This window comes from Camelus bactrianus, chromosome 31 (genome assembly GCF_048773025.1).
Source record: "Camelus bactrianus isolate YW-2024 breed Bactrian camel chromosome 31, ASM4877302v1, whole genome shotgun sequence".
In the NCBI taxonomy this organism is placed as follows: Eukaryota; Metazoa; Chordata; class Mammalia; order Artiodactyla; family Camelidae; genus Camelus; species Camelus bactrianus.
The window spans coordinates 14,784,338-14,799,656 of NC_133569.1; the positions used below are offsets into that span (position 1 = coordinate 14,784,338).

Sequence of the window (15,319 nt, forward strand, 5' to 3'; positions counted from 1 at the left end):
CCAGGCGCCACTGTCTTCCCCATTCTACAGACTTCTGAAGTCGCTGACATCGGAGAAACTGTAAGTCTGCCCCCGAGAGGACAGAGGAGGCAAGAGGATTATTCTTCCATGTTTTGCTCTATGAGCTTTTGTATGGCTTGAATTTTTGATCTATTTTTTTAAATAACTTTTAAAATTTTAAATAATAAAATAAGGATTCTCCTTCACCTTCTTGGTCCTCTAACCGCTCTGACCCTGACGACCTTCAGCTGTGGGTTAGTCCAGCATCCCTCTTCCTTGTCTTTGACCCTGTTTCTGGAGATCGCTGGACGAAGTCTGAAAGGAAGCAACTACTCCGGATGGTCAGTGTGGCCCCAGAGCCTTCCCTTCAACCCTAAGGGGCTCTAAGTTTACCCCTCACAGCTGTTACAAACCTCCGACGCCTACTCCGCACCTGCGAAGGCCTCACCCCCAGCTGACTGTCTCTGGGTCGCTTTTCTTTCCTGTCGGAGCCCAACATCTCTAAGCACTGGCACTGGCGTCTCCCTCTCTCCTGATTTTCCCCTCCCCCGATCCCACACAAATCCTCACATCATATGTCTGTCATCAGGAACTCCTCCCTGACCGCCTTTCTTAATTCCCTTCAAGGCCAGCCTTCCTGAAGGGCCACCCTCTCCCCCGGCTCCCATCCAGCCCTCAGCCCCTGCAGACTGGCTGCCACTCTGCACACATGGCTCTTGAAGGTCATCATGACCTCAGATTCCACCTGCTGCCAAACTCAAAGACTTCCTCTCACTTGTACGGACCACTGGCTTCCCTCGAATTTCTTTTTCCTCCCGTTACATCTGATCTCCTGGTGGCTTCTGCCTTCCCTTGCCGCTTGAACAAGACCTTCTCCAAGGATCCCCTGATCGCCATCCTTCTCAGGCTGCATGACCACCCTTGTTAACCTTCTCACACTGACCATCAGCTCTGAGGAAAGTCCCCATGTCCACGCCTCCAAGCCTGCACTTGTGGGGAGCCAGGCCTGCTTCCTGGCTGTGTTGTCCCCCAACTTAGGTGTAAGCACCGAGAGCCCAAGGCGCTGGGTCTGACCATCTCAGCTCCCCTGAATTTCTGTCTCAGTTGGGGATGCCTTCCTCCAGCTCCTGGTGCCAGGCCTGAGCCACCCTCAGCCCTGCTCCCTCTCCCCAGTGTCCACATCCAGAGCCTGTCACCATGACAACCACCCATCTCTCCTCCCTTCCACGCTCACTGCTGTTTCTAGTCCCACTGCTTCTTTTCTCAGCAACTGCAACACCATTTTCCGTTTTCTTTTCTACCTGTTGAAATGGGTGCCCACCTACACGCAGGCTGTGATGCCCTGCCCAGCCCACCCCTCCTGTCCCTGACAACGCTGAATTAAACGGTCCGTCTGGGTACTACCTTTGCCCCCAGCTAATGCCTGGCATAGGTGGCTTTCCCCACTGTTGATAACTCTCAGTGACTGATGACAGACAAGGGCACAGGAAAGCCACTGTCCTCAACTTCACTCACACAACTCGCTACCTTCCACATGCCAGAGGCTGGGGCAACGGAAGTGAAACCCTCCCCTGCTTCAGCAGCCTTCCCGCCTGTGCCCGCACCTGGGGCAGGAGAGCAGGTGCGTGTTCACCCTTGTCCCTGCCCCGCACCTTTTACGTGGATCCGTCAGGCCAACCCAACGAGTCCCCATGGCACCGTCGCAAAGAGTGACTTGTAGTGTAAGAACGTTGACTGCCAAATAAAGACGACAACACAAAGTAACAAAGAGCTTTATTTCGTGTCCCGGTTTCTTCTACGTTTAGTTAACCTGAGGGGGCATCTCTACAGCCCTTGATTCCTGCACATCAAAGTCACAGATACATCACCGTGACAGGAAAACAGGCAGCTTTTTCCCAAAGCGCACTGGGAACACCAGGCAGGGGGCCAGGTCCCTGGTCCCCCCACCTCCCGCCTCCTTCTCCTGGTGTCTCCATCCCACGGGGAAGGGTCCAGGCAGGAGGACCTCCTCTCATGTCACCCCCTCCTCACCCCTGGAGCCCCCTTGGGGAACAGAAGGACAACGCCCTCTTCCCGGTCCTCATGGGGAGGGCCTTAACACCAGCCGACGTTTCCAAGCTGGGCACAGCTACCTTCCACAGGCCCACATTTTTGTGGCCCCACTGTCGTTCCGAGCGGTCTTTCCCTTAACTGCCACTGTGATCTGTCTCACCTTCCACAATGGTAGAATTAGCTAGGAATAATTAACCAGAACTAGAACAAAATCAAACTATGGCAGCTGCCTCAGATTTAACTCCTGTGAGATGAACATCAACAGTACAGCGTCCCTGAGCCACCCCCTCCAACTCCGGCACGCAGCCCCAACATCTACGTCCCCTTTCTCGGCACTCCGGCATCACGGTCCCTTGAGGGCAAGGCCCTGTGAAGAAGGGGCCTGAGCGCCTGGCTCGTCCGGGGACAACCTGGGCTGGCACTGGGGGCACCACCAGGTGAGCCTCTGGAGGCCCCCAGGGGGCCCCAGCGCCTCCTTCACGACCTGGTGCCCGGCGGGGCACTGCTGCTTCTGGTAGACCTGCGTGTGCTGCTGTGTGCCCTGGAATTTGCCCTGAAGCCAGGCTGCACTGAAGGCCAACACATGATCCACGAGGGCCTCGAGGCGCGGAGGATCCAGGCGGGAACCAGGAGAGAGAGGGTGGATCCCAGCTCTGTACAGGACCTCGTTCTTAATGATGTTCCCTGGAAGACAGCAGGGAAGGGGCAAGGGACACGTCCATCAGGAGACCTGGTCCCCAAGGTGACAGAACAGACTGAAGGCGTCGGGTGGCAGCAGGAAGCATCGCAGGAGGACCCAGCGTGTCCCCGGGGCTCCCTGAGTCTGCCTTCCTGTCCGCAAAGCACGTGTGCTCACACTTACCTCTGGGGTTGTTGCGAAGATGAAATTAGACAAAACTCACATGTGGCCCAGACCTGACTGCCTGGACCCCGGCCCAACTGGACCCCAGCCCAACCAGACCCCAGCTACCTGACCGGTGAGTCCTTGCCTTCTTTAGGCTTCTGTGCCCTGGCCTGTAAGATGGGGGGTGACGTACCTGGGTCTCGTGGGCAGTACATGAGAATTCTCTCTCCTCTCTCTCTCTCTCTCTCTCACACACACACACACACACATGCTGAGCACGGTGCTGGTGTAGAGAGAGTACTCAATAAACACCAACTGATGTTATTATTATTATAAAATGTCAAGCAGAACGCTTCACACGCAGCAGGCGTTCTGGAAGTACTGCTGTGTTATTTTTCTATTCCTCCCTTATTCGCTGTGAAGCCAAACTTGACCCCTCCTTCCAGATTCAGCACGTCTCTTCCAAATGTTCCCACCGTGTACTTTCTCTAACCTCTGCCAGGCGTTTATCACAGCCTCTCCAGGTCACAGCGACCGGAGTCCGTGCGTGCTGGGTGGTTAATAATGTCCTCAAGGAGAGAAGTGGGCTTGGTGGAGGGCAGGCACTCAGCACGCCAGGGGCGGAGGGCTGGGTAAAAAGACTGCTGGTTCCAAGACTTCATGATCACACAAAATTTCTCTCCAAAGTTCACTGGCGACTACCTGAATGTCACTTATTATGCTCAGCTGTACTCTTAACATGTCCTTGGCTCTCCTTTCTTCTTCTGAATGAAGGGAAAACGAGCAAGTAACCATCCCATGGAACAGCACTAAGGATGAAACCACAGGCCTGGCACGTCGGGGCCACTTGAAAAACGGTGGCTGTTACGATTATCGTTTGTAAGAAGAGCGGGTTAGCAGAGCGTTAGCTTACAGACCCCAAAGACTGCTTCTGGGAGCCTCTGCCCCCTGGGTGCAGGGACTGGATGGTCCCACCACGTGCAAGGCCGCCGTCTGCTGAGCGCCCGTGAGCTGAGCTGTGAAGCCAATGCGCCCCCTGGACATGGGGGCGACGCGGTCGTCACCGCTCCCCCGGCCGCCCGCGCCCCCGCCCTGGGCGTCAGGAACGTCACCCTCTCGGAGCCCCGCTAACGAGCTGCCCCGGTGCGCGGAGCACTCGGCTCTTGTCCCCACCTCGGAGCACTGCCAGGCCCACCGCTCGGGACACTTGCACAGAGGACGCCGGGCCGCTGAGCCCGTGCCCGGTGAGAGCCGGCGCGGACCCGGGGGCCGGGCTCTGACCCGCAGGCAGCAGCGTCCGCCCGGCCGGCCCGGGAGCAAGGCATGGCTCTCCTCGCAAACCGCGCACTTTCGGCTCTGAGCAGATGCTCATCAAGCACCTCCGGGGGCCGGCATCGTGCCAGGCAGGGGAGGCTTGGAGGATGGAGGGGATGTGACCCCAGCCCTTTAGGAGGTCACGCTGCGGTGTGACCGCAGGCCGACTACAACGTATAATACACCTAGGGTAGGAGAGAAGTCAGAAACTGCCTCATCTAACTCCCTTGGTTAAAAACGAGGGAAGTGAAGGCGAAGAGATCAGGTGATCGCCCAGCAGTGCAGACACCACGCTGGGTCAGTTCTGTGCCTCCTGGACCAGTGACTTGTCCACTAAGCCAGTGGGCGGGGCTCCCCCAGCCCTCAGTCCTACCTAAGCCTGAGAAGTATCTCTGGTCCAACAGCGTATAGCAGACAGGCTGATCCCGGCTCAGAGCCTCCAGTGCTTGTCCCCGATGGAACTCTTCCGACAAGATGTCAGAGGTGGGACTGACCACCGGGGAAGAGCTCCAAGACATCTGGCAGTTATAGAAGGCCAGGAAGCCGCCACCGCCGAAGTGCAGGACCAGCCTGGGAGGAGAGAGAGGAGAGGACACGCGTGAGCACAGTTACGGCGGCGCCGTCAGCCACACACGGTTATGACAGCATCGTCAGGTCCCCAGTGTGCAGAGCGCCCACTCCACGGTCAGGAAAACCTGGGGAAGCTAAGGTCCCAGGAAGGAAAAGGGATGGCTCTGCTAGGATCGTAAAAATCTCAGGGCTAAATGGAGTAATTCAAATACAACTTATATATCTCTCCTTCTTCCTGATCATTGCACGATGTGCTCGTGGAAGACAACCTGGGACATGCAGGAAAGTCTCAGGTCCAGGAGGTGGGGCTACCTGCTCAAAAGCAGGGCTTGTTAGGAAGGAGGACAGAGAGACGGATGCTAAAGAGACACCTCTCCCAGTCCCAGGCCAGATTTACCCAGAAAGACACCCCCACACCCTCCCGCAGGCTTCCCAAACTCCAGGGACAGAGGAGAAACCTTATGAACCCTGATAAGCAATAAAGGGTTACTCTGGGAGGGAAGACAGACTATCGCTGGACTCCGAGACTCATGTATCTGACCTGGGTGGTAGCTTATGTGAAAGGAAAGGGACAACTTCAGAGCAACGGAGACTCAGAAGAACACCTATGTGTGGCATCTGAGGTAATTACTCAAGGAAGACTGCCTCCCGATGGAAATTAAATCGGCAAGGGTCTCAGGATGCAGGAGGTGGAAAGCAGACATAAAGATTAGCACCAGGCTCCGCGATACCTATTGTGAGACCCAAGTGGCCTGAGAGCTGCAATCCAAGTATGAGGAAAGAATTCTCCAAACAAAAGACATCCATTTTAGTGTGTTTTTAATATTAATTAATTTAATCATACACAATTAACAACATAGTTAATTCACGATCTGGAACTGAAATTCTAAACTATCTCAGCAAACGCAGGAGATGGGGTGGATAGCACAGAAAAGCAGAGACGTATTTTAAAGGTCTCATCTCAGAGGGAGGGTGAAGGAGAGTGCGCAAAACACTGGTGTTAATAAGGAAGATGATTATTAATCTAATGTTATTAAAAAATGGATACCTATTAACTGAGGGGGAAAAAACAGGTATCACTTACAGATAAGGTTATTGCCAACAGAATGGGGATGAACAGCAGTACTTCCAAACTAACAGGGGTTACAAAATAAAAGAAGAAAAGAAACATGACAAATCCAACAGAAGAAAAGGCAACAAGGGATAATGGCAAATGACAGAAAATCCACATAGCACAGCTACCCCATTTCAAAACAGGGAGTTTCAGCTTGAATATACAGAGATACAAAAGCCTGCTATTCGCTGTTTATAAAAAACATACCTAAAATAAATGAAAAACGTACCTACAACTAAGTGGAAAAAAAGACCAGGGAGTGGACTCGCCAAACACAAAGCAGCACTGTTAGCATCCAGGTGCGCAGAATTCAAGACCAAAGGCAAAGAGAAGGCACGGGGTTGTTTATTATGGTGAAGCTGCAAAGAACCTAGGAAACTCAGGCCCTGACACCTGGGACTCAGGGCAGCAAAACACAGAGACAAAAATGCTTAGAAAGACAAGGAGAAGGGGAGGGTACAGCTCAAGTGGCAGAGCGCATGTTTACCACGCATGAGGCCCCGGGTTCGGTCCCCTATACCTCCTCTAAGAGTAAATAAATAAACCTAATTACCTCCCCTCACCAAAACAAAACAAAACAAAACAAAAACAAAGACAGACAAGGAGAAACGACAAAACCACAACTACCCTGGGGGACGTCAATGCTCCTTTTCCCGAGTTTGGCATATTAAGTAAACAAAAACAAGCAAGTATGGAGAAAACTCACGTTATCAAAGCAATAACTTGTTCTTAACACTTAGAGAATGTTTTACCTTTTTAAACCATTTTTTAAATCGAAGTACAGTTAATTTGCAAAGTTGTGTTAGTTTAAGGTGTACAGCAAAGTGATTCAGGTATAAGCTTATATATATATTTTCACATTTTCTTCCATGATAGGTGACTACAAGATTTTGAATACAGTTCTCTGTGCTGTACAGTAGGCCCTTGCTGTTTATCTATTTTATATACAGTAGAGTGTATATGTTAATCCTAAACTCCTAATTTACCCTTTCTCCTCAGAATGTTTTTTTTTCTTTTAACATTTTTTATTGATTTATAATCATTTTACAATGTTGTGTCAAATTCCAGTGTTCACAATTTTTCAGTTATTCATGGACATATACACACTCATTGTCACATTTTTTTCTCTGTGAGTTATCATAACATTTTGTGTATATTTCCCTGTGCTATACAGTGTAGTCTATTCTACAATTTTGAAATCCCAGTCTATCCCTTCCCACCCTCCACCCCCCTGGTAACCACAAGTCTGTATTCTCTGTCTGTGAGTCTATTTCTGTCCTTTATTTATGCTTTGTTTTTGTTTGTTTGTTTTTGTTTTTGTTTTTTAGATTCCACATATGAGTGATCTCATATGGTATTTTTCTTTCTCTTTCTGGCTTACTTCACTTAGAATGACATTCTCCAGGAGCATCCATGTTGCTGCAAATGGCATTATGTTGTCGGTTTTTATGGCTGAGTAGTATTCCCTTGTATAAATATACCACCTCTTCTTTATCCAGTCACCTGTTGATGGACATTTAGGCTGTTTCCATGTTTTGACTATTGTAAATAGTGCTGCTATGAACATTGGGGTGCAGGTGTCATCCTGAAGTAGATTTCCTTCTGGATACAAGCCCAGGAGTGGGATTCCTGGGTCATACGGTAAGTCTATTCCTAGTCTTTTGAGGAATCTCCACACTGTTTTCCATAGTGGCTGCACCAAACTGCATTCCCACCAGCAGTGTAGGAGGGTTCCCCTTTCTCCACAGCCTCTCCAGCATTTGTCATTTGTGGATTTTTGAATGACGGCCATTCTGACTGGTGTGAGGTGATACCTCATTGTAGTTTTGATTTGCATTTCTTTGATAATTAGTGATATTGAGCATTTTTTCATGTGCTTTTTGATCATTTGTATGTCTTCCTTGGAGAATTGCTTGTTTAGGTCTTCTGCCCATTTTTGGATTGGGTTGTTTATTTTTTTCTTATTGAGTCGTATGAGCTGCTTATATATTCTGGAGATCAAGCCTTTGTCGGTTTCACTTGCAAAAATTTTCTCCCATTTCGTAGGTTTTCTTCTTGTTTTACTTCTGGTTTCCTTTGCTGTGCAGAAGCTTATAAGTTTCATTAGGTCCCATTTGTTTATTCTTGCTCAGAATGTTTTACTTTTAACGAACATTCTATCTTCATTTTCGACCACAAAATGTAAGCAAAGATCAACTACGTGTGTGGCTCCAAATCTTGGTGCCAAAAGTAGAAAATTTACAGGCTGCCGCCCTGATCATAATCCAATAAAAAAATAAACAAAACAAAACAAAAAAGATGACCCCCAAACACTCAAAGATCTGAAACATTAGGAAATACTCTTTCATATGGAGTGCATGAAACTGTTATTTATTTGAAAGACCAACAAAGTAGATGAAACCGAGGCAAGCCTAATAAAGAAAAGAAAGGGGTGGAGGTGGGACCAAAGCAAAATACACAACATGAAAGGAGACGTAACCTGAGAGATTCAAAAAATAAATGAATGACACGTGTTCGCTCTGTGACAATAAATCTGAAACCCCGGGAGAACAGCCTTGTTGGCGGAATAGCATTTCAAACCCTCTGGCTGGTGACCGAGTCAGCGATCAGCTGGAGCCCAGGCTCAGGCCACGAGAGGTTTGCTGCGGGTTTCGGAGAAAGCTCTCCTTGCTCATCTGAACTTCCAGAAACAACCTTCTCTCTCCCTCTTTTCTTGCGTGGTTGGAAGGCCTGGGGTGGCAGCAGTCCCTTGTGGACAAAACCAACATGCAGGAAAGTTCAAAGACAGGAGGATCCCAGGACCGGGAGCCGAAGGCCTGGAAGTGCACCAACGCTGGGGCCCGCTCCCTCTCTGAACGTCTCATCACTCGGGGGGCGGGGGCGCCGACCTCCGCAGAGCTGAACATCTGCGCACACAACTCACAGTCGGCCCTCCGCAACCACGGTTCCGCGTCCACGGACTCAACCAACCTTGAAGCAGATCGTGTAGCACTGTAATATCACTACTAAAAAAAAAACAACCCTGAATAAGCGGCCCCGAGCAGTGCACACCTGTGTTGTTCAAGGGTCAACTGTATGTGAGCCAAAACATCTCAGCATCGAAGCCAGGCTGAGCTACTTCACAGTGCACAGCATCCTGCCGGCCCGGAATCACACCATAAACAAAGACCATCACCCTGACCATAAAAAATATGATTGTGAAACTTTAGAAAACAGAAAAGTGATCTGACTTTTGAAGAGAAGGGGGATCTTTCAGCAGGAAGAGAAAACTTAAGAGCTATCAAGAGAAATACTGACCACTGACTACATAAAAATGAAACATCCTGAATGCCAAAAGGTGCAAACACCATCGAAGGGCACAGACAGGCTTCAGACAACAAGGCATTGGTATATCATTTGCACAGAGGTTAACACACCATATCCAACAGCCCCTACAAACTGATCGAAAGTACACAGACAACCCACTGCCACCATGAGAACCTTCATTCTCTGACCACTCTGGGAATCTACACCAAGGAAATAACCCTGAACATGGATGGAGTTTTATGCACTGATATCCTCAACATTAACAGATTAAAAACGGGGGTGATTCTGTCCCTAAATTCAGAGAGCACTGGTCAAGCCATAAAACACTGTTCAGGGGCCTCCCACCCTCAAGGGCCATGCTTGTTGGGAAAGTTCCCCCAGCTGTCTAAGCTGCCAGGATGGTCTCCACCCCTATGGCTGCAGACCACAGTCTACTCGCTGTCACAGTGGACAGAGAGGCGTCTTGTCTCTCCCCAGCAGTGGCTGTGGGAGGGCGGGCTGGGTGCCCCCTGAGCATGCCCACGCCGTGGGGTCGTGGTGAACCCTGCAGACCCTGCACGGACACAGACAAGCACAGCCCATGGCCGGTGCAACCACGCCTTACCTCGGAATGGGGTCCCTCCAGTCGCCCCTCTTGTTTGCCTTCTTCGCTCTGGAGAACTCGTTCACCCAAACGCTGCCAAACAAACCAAACCTGACCTGCAGCCACCTCTCAGCACCTCCTGCAGGGGTGTCTTCCCCCAAATGCTGCGGACCATCGTCTCCGCTGGGGAGCGCATCGGCTCCGCCTGGGGACAGGGAGGACTGCTCAGAGACTTTCTGCTGGTGCCCGGCCTCTTCCTTCTGCTCTGATTTTTGTAGAGGCTCTGGCAGCGGGTTGTTGCCAGGGGACACAATTTGTTCATCTGGATCAAATCTAAGGAATAATTTCTTTCCATGGACCTAGAAAAAAACGAACATGATCTAAGCCTTTGCTACAGACTTACTTGTATTCTCCCAAAATTCATACGTTGAAATCTACCTGCAAAGTGATGGTATCTGGAGGTGCGGCCTCTGGGAGTTGATCAGGTCAGGAGGGTGCAGTCCTCTTGAATGGGATTAGTGCCCTTATAAAAGAGACGCCGGAGGGCCCCCTCACCCTCCCTCCATGTGAAGACACAGCAGGAAGACAGCTGTCTATGAACCAGGAAGCGGGCCCTTGCCAGACACCGAATCTGCCAGTACCCTGACCCTGGACTCCCTGCCTCCAGACTGTGAGAAACAAATGTCTGTTGTCTATAAGCACCTGGTCTGTGGTGTTCTGTTAAAGCAGCCCAAACGGACTAGGAGAGTCTTGTAGACTCAGAGAGGGGAAGACTGGACAGGTGTACGCAGACCTTTATCCTTGTGCAAATGTCTCCCCTCTTGACTCCTGCACGAAGCTTTTCCAAGTTGTATATTTGCAACTTGGCTTTTGCTTTTTGCTCCAGTGGCGGGGCACTGAGCACATGGTTTTCAAAAGGATTAGAAGCAAGAAGAAGAATTAGATCAGCAGATGAAATAGATCCATGCTCGATACGGGGCGACCCGAGAATACCTAGGGGGAAATGCTCCCAATTTTTTCATGAATTAGCTAAGAAGTAAATACCAATTATCATTCTTGTATTCAATGCATGATACTTTTCCTTTGTTAAAAATATTCGGCACACACACATGCATGCCACACACAAACTGACAGCAGCCAAAGACAACACACTGTAAAATTCGGTACCTTCCACCACCCCCGAAATTGGGTTTGGTAGAAGGAACAGCCACAAGAGACCTCACAATAAAAAACTATAATCAATAAAATTGAATACTGATATAACAACTGATTGATGAATCAAACCATCACTCTAAGATGCATTCCTCTATAACACTTTTTGCAGAAATGGAAAAATCCATCCTAAAATTCCTATGAAACGTCGGGGAATCCAAACAGCTAAAACAATCTTCCAACCAGGTTGGGAGCCTCATGTTTCCTGATTCCAAAGTATACAACAAAGCAACTGTGACCAAAAGATGAAAATACTTCACCCCATCCCGATGAAAATGATTTCAGCAGAAGAAAATGAAAACAGACAATGTATGAAATGAACGTTCTAACCTCTGTGCATTCTATTTCCACGTTGCCAGCCCCGTTCTGTAATGTGCATATGGCCAGATTCCAGGATAAGCCTGTTCTGCATGACCCCAAACTCAGGCAGTCTTTCAGAGTTACAACCCAAACATCTGGCATTAATAATAGAAATGCCTGTGCTATTTTTTGACCAAAGGTACATGCATAAAGATCACAGTTCTGACAAGATCTCCCATTTGTCAATTAGTATGAAAATTACCAACCGTAGCAGTCTTTTGAAATCCTCTCCCCAAAAGAAGGCATTATCTCTCTAAATAATTCCAGAATAACTTATCTGCAAATCTGAGCACAGCTGTTTGCTGCCATACCTCAGAAAAGGTTTAATTGAGCTGACATAAAAATCAGAGCAAGGAATTAAGTGGGCATAATAAGAATTTGCTCACAGAAAACATTTTCTTGATGCAAATTCACCAATGTTGCTGTAACAGTGATGAAATATTTGTCAAGTGTCCCTCAGGGTCAAAACATTTACCAGGTCAAAAAGCCTAGGTCGGGAGACCCCTGCACCCTCTCCAACAGCGGCAATTTCTACCGTCTGTTTTCAATTCCTGTGACACTGTGGGTATTTGAGTCTAACTGTCAACTAGGCTTATCCAATGTGCCAGGCCGTCTGCTAGGCACAGAGGGGCACACAGAGGAGTGAATCTCCACCCCTGCCCTCAAGGAATTCAGAATTCACAAGGAATGAAGTTCTGACACATGCTGCGACATGAATGGACTCTGAAAACATCAGTGAAAGCAGCCAGTCACAAAAAGACACAGCCTGCATGATTCCATGTATGTGACATGCCCTCAAAAGGCAAATCGGTAAGACAGAAAACAGATTAGAGGTTGTTTAGGGCTGGGGGTGGCTGAGGTACAGAACGAGCCTCCCCCAGAAGAGAACGAGGAACTCACCTGGGTGTCCTGGAGCCACAGGGACTCAAAGCTGGCAGGATTTAGCTTCTGACTGCTGCCCCCTGTCCTGACCACTTGCTGCCCCACAAAGGGGGAGACCAGATGGTGAAACTTCCTCACTGATGGCCCCTCCGGCATCTCTGCAGGCAGAAAGGGGGAAAAGAGGCCCCTGACTTAACTGGTTTCTCTCTAGTATTTCTGATGGCTGTCAAGCTCCAAGCTTTCAAGCAGCCATTTTTTGCCACCAACTTTAAGAGAATATATGGCCAAGAGGGTGCGGAGAAAAGGGAACCCTCCTACACTGTTGATGGGAATGTAAACTGGTACAGCCACTATGGAAAACAGACACTATGGAAAACAGTATGGAGGTTCCTTAAAAAACTAAACATAGACTTACCATATGATCCAACAATCCCATTCCTGGGCATATATCTGGAGGAAACGCTAATTAAAAAAGATACATGCACCTCAATGTTCACAGCAGCACTATTTACAGTAGTCAAGACATGGAAGTAACCTAAATGTCCATCAACAGATGACTGGATAAAGAAGATGTGGTATAGCTACATGATGGAATATTACTAAGCCATAAAAAGAATGAAATAGTGCCATTTGCAGTAACATGGATGAACCTAGAAATGATCATATTAAGTGAAGTAAGTCAGACAGAGAAAAACAAATATCATATAATATCATTTATATGTGGAATCTAAAAAATAAGATACAAATAACGTATTTACAAACTAGAAATAGACTCAAAGACATAGAAAAGAAACTTACGGTTACCAAAGAGGAAGGTGAGGGAGGGATAAATTAGGAGTTTGGGATTAACAGATACAAACTACTATATATAAAATAGATAAACTTCTACTGTAGAGCACAGGGAACTATATTCAATTTCTTGTAATAACTTATAATGGAAAAGAATCTGAAAAGAATATACATATGCATAACTGAGTCACTATGCTGTACACGAGAAACTAACATGGCATTGTAAATCAACTATACTTCAAATTAAAAATTAAAAAAAAAAGAGAGAGAATATATGGACAAAAAGGGAACGTGGCTGGGGAGGGGGTCGGATCAAAGAGAAGGCCCAGCGGCGGCCGAGTGTGGGCTAGCTTCCCAGGGCTGGTTCCCCTCCCAGCCCGCCTCACCTTTCTTCCTGCTGCGCATGCTTATCAGATACCAACAGTGCGCCTCACGTCCTACCATGGGTGCCCTCCCCTTCCACCCTGTGGCACTTGAACAGGAGCTGGCCCTGGTCACCTTTTGCCTGGACTGTGGCCCTAACTCATTGCCAGGTTTCTCTGTCTTCTCCCTCTGTCCCCCAAGACCAATTATTCCAGCCCACTGCTGCTGCTTTATCTCCCCCTTTACAGCACAGAGATGGTCTCAGGGGAGAAGGCTGTAAGGACACAGACACAGATACGGATCCAGCCCCCTCCCCCCAAGGCCACCCCACTAGTAGGAGCGCTGTGTGTGTGATAACAATCAGAACTCAGAACCATGATGAGTGCAGACACACGGTCATGTGAGGTCAGAGCAGGGAGAGGCCACATCCAGCTTAACTACAGACAGCTATCCCTGGTAACTGAGAAGCAGCTGGGCTTGCATTTGAACCCTGATGGAAGGCTCTCTATGACCCCTACCTCTCCCTGCCCCAGATCACCCAAGTTCACTGGGAGCTTGTGTGTGAGACATTCACATGTTGAGTCTGAGTGGTCTGCACCCCAGCTTCTCCGACACAGAAGGCAGCCCCCTCATCCTTATCCAGGGCACATTATCCACCTGTCTCCTCACCTGCACAAGACTGCAAGTTATCATAAAAACCCAAAGAACTAAGCAGTCCTGCCATAGTGGTTGCTACTGCATTTCAGCAATTCTAAAAAACATTTAAAAAATCTCTGAAATGGGGGTGAGTCTTACAATCCATGCTTTCTCATCGTTTAATTAAGCAGCACATTCCAGAATACGTATTTTTAATTTGACAGTGCTTTAGACTCACTAAAATGTGTACCATTTCCCCTAATCAGACCTTTTCCTCGAGGGGCTATCCTGATAAAACTGCGGGTGCTAGCCACCCCGCAGCCGAGCTGAACCTCAGCCAGCTCTGCATCCTCGTCCTCTCCAACGGAGGAAGTTTCTGTCAAAGTTCCCCTCTGAAATGCACCTGATCCTTAAAAATCTTTCGATACTTAAGTATGTTTCTTTTAGTATTTTTTTATGGAGATGGAGAACTGGGCAGTGAGCTCCCTCTCCACGGCCTTAAAAGATCAGAACCAGAAGGGACACAGGTTCGATGGGGACTTGCCCTTGAACCCTCCCTCCAGCGGTTAACTGCGCGAGGCCGGCGGGGGATGGGGGGGCTGCCTAGCGTACCACAGTGAAAGCAGGAGGAGGGGGCGTCGCCGGTGCCCTCTTTTCTCGGCAGATCACTCATTCATTCCCTGGAGAGACTCTTAAGATTGCTGTTTTTCCCAAAGCCCCCTCGGGGTGGGGTTTGGGGGGGAGAGGGGTGTAGGGAAGAGAGGGGTGTAGGGGGAACAGGTGTGACTGACGGTCACGGGAGGAGCCTCCCGGGGGGAAATGCCAGAAAGTGGTAAACAGCCAAAAAGAAAAATTCGACCCAGGGTGCGGGCTTCCGTAAGGGACGCTTCTAAAATGCTCGGTAACTGAGTTTTCAGGCCGATAACAAAGTGATGAGGGAACAGCCTGGGAAAGCCCTGCATTTCCGACGGGGGGGCGGGGCCCGCCACCGCCGAGGACGCCCTCCCCACCTGCGCAGGTCGCGCGACCCGCGGGAGTGGCTCGTGGCTGGACTCACCGGCTCCAGGCCGGCCGACCCTCCGGCCGCAGGGCCCCGGGGGCCTGCAAGCGGCCTCCGCTCGGGGCGTGGGGGACCCGGCGCCAGGCGTCCGCGCGGGCTCCGCCCCCGGGGGTGGGCGCGGAACGTGCGTCTCCGGCGGGAGCGAGGGGAGCGGGGATCTGCCCGGAGGCCGAGGGTGCGTGACGCGAGGCTCCTCCTTCGGGGGTGGGGCATCTCGAGGCTCCGCCCCCGCGG

The 15,319-nt window shown here is 49.7% G+C and overlaps 1 protein-coding gene and 1 long non-coding RNA gene across 2 annotated transcripts; both read right to left on the minus strand.

Moving 5' to 3' along the window:
- Positions 1-1,756: 1,756 nt before the first annotated feature.
- Positions 1,757-15,217, minus strand: NEIL2 (nei like DNA glycosylase 2). The gene is made up of 5 exons (XM_074355538.1): positions 15,083-15,217; positions 12,256-12,395; positions 9,805-10,142; positions 4,584-4,780; positions 1,757-2,736 (listed from the first exon to the last, which is right to left on the minus strand). Exons 2-5 carry the CDS (start codon positions 12,391-12,393, stop codon positions 2,396-2,398), a joined length of 1,014 nt encoding a protein of 337 aa, XP_074211639.1. The 5' UTR covers positions 12,394-12,395; positions 15,083-15,217; the 3' UTR covers positions 1,757-2,395.
- On the minus strand, positions 5,583-9,798 carry LOC141575682 (uncharacterized). Its single transcript, XR_012503392.1, has 2 exons — positions 8,946-9,798; positions 5,583-8,864 (listed from the first exon to the last, which is right to left on the minus strand). It is a non-coding gene; the product is annotated as an uncharacterized LOC141575682 (long non-coding RNA).
- Positions 15,218-15,319: the final 102 nt, after the last annotated feature.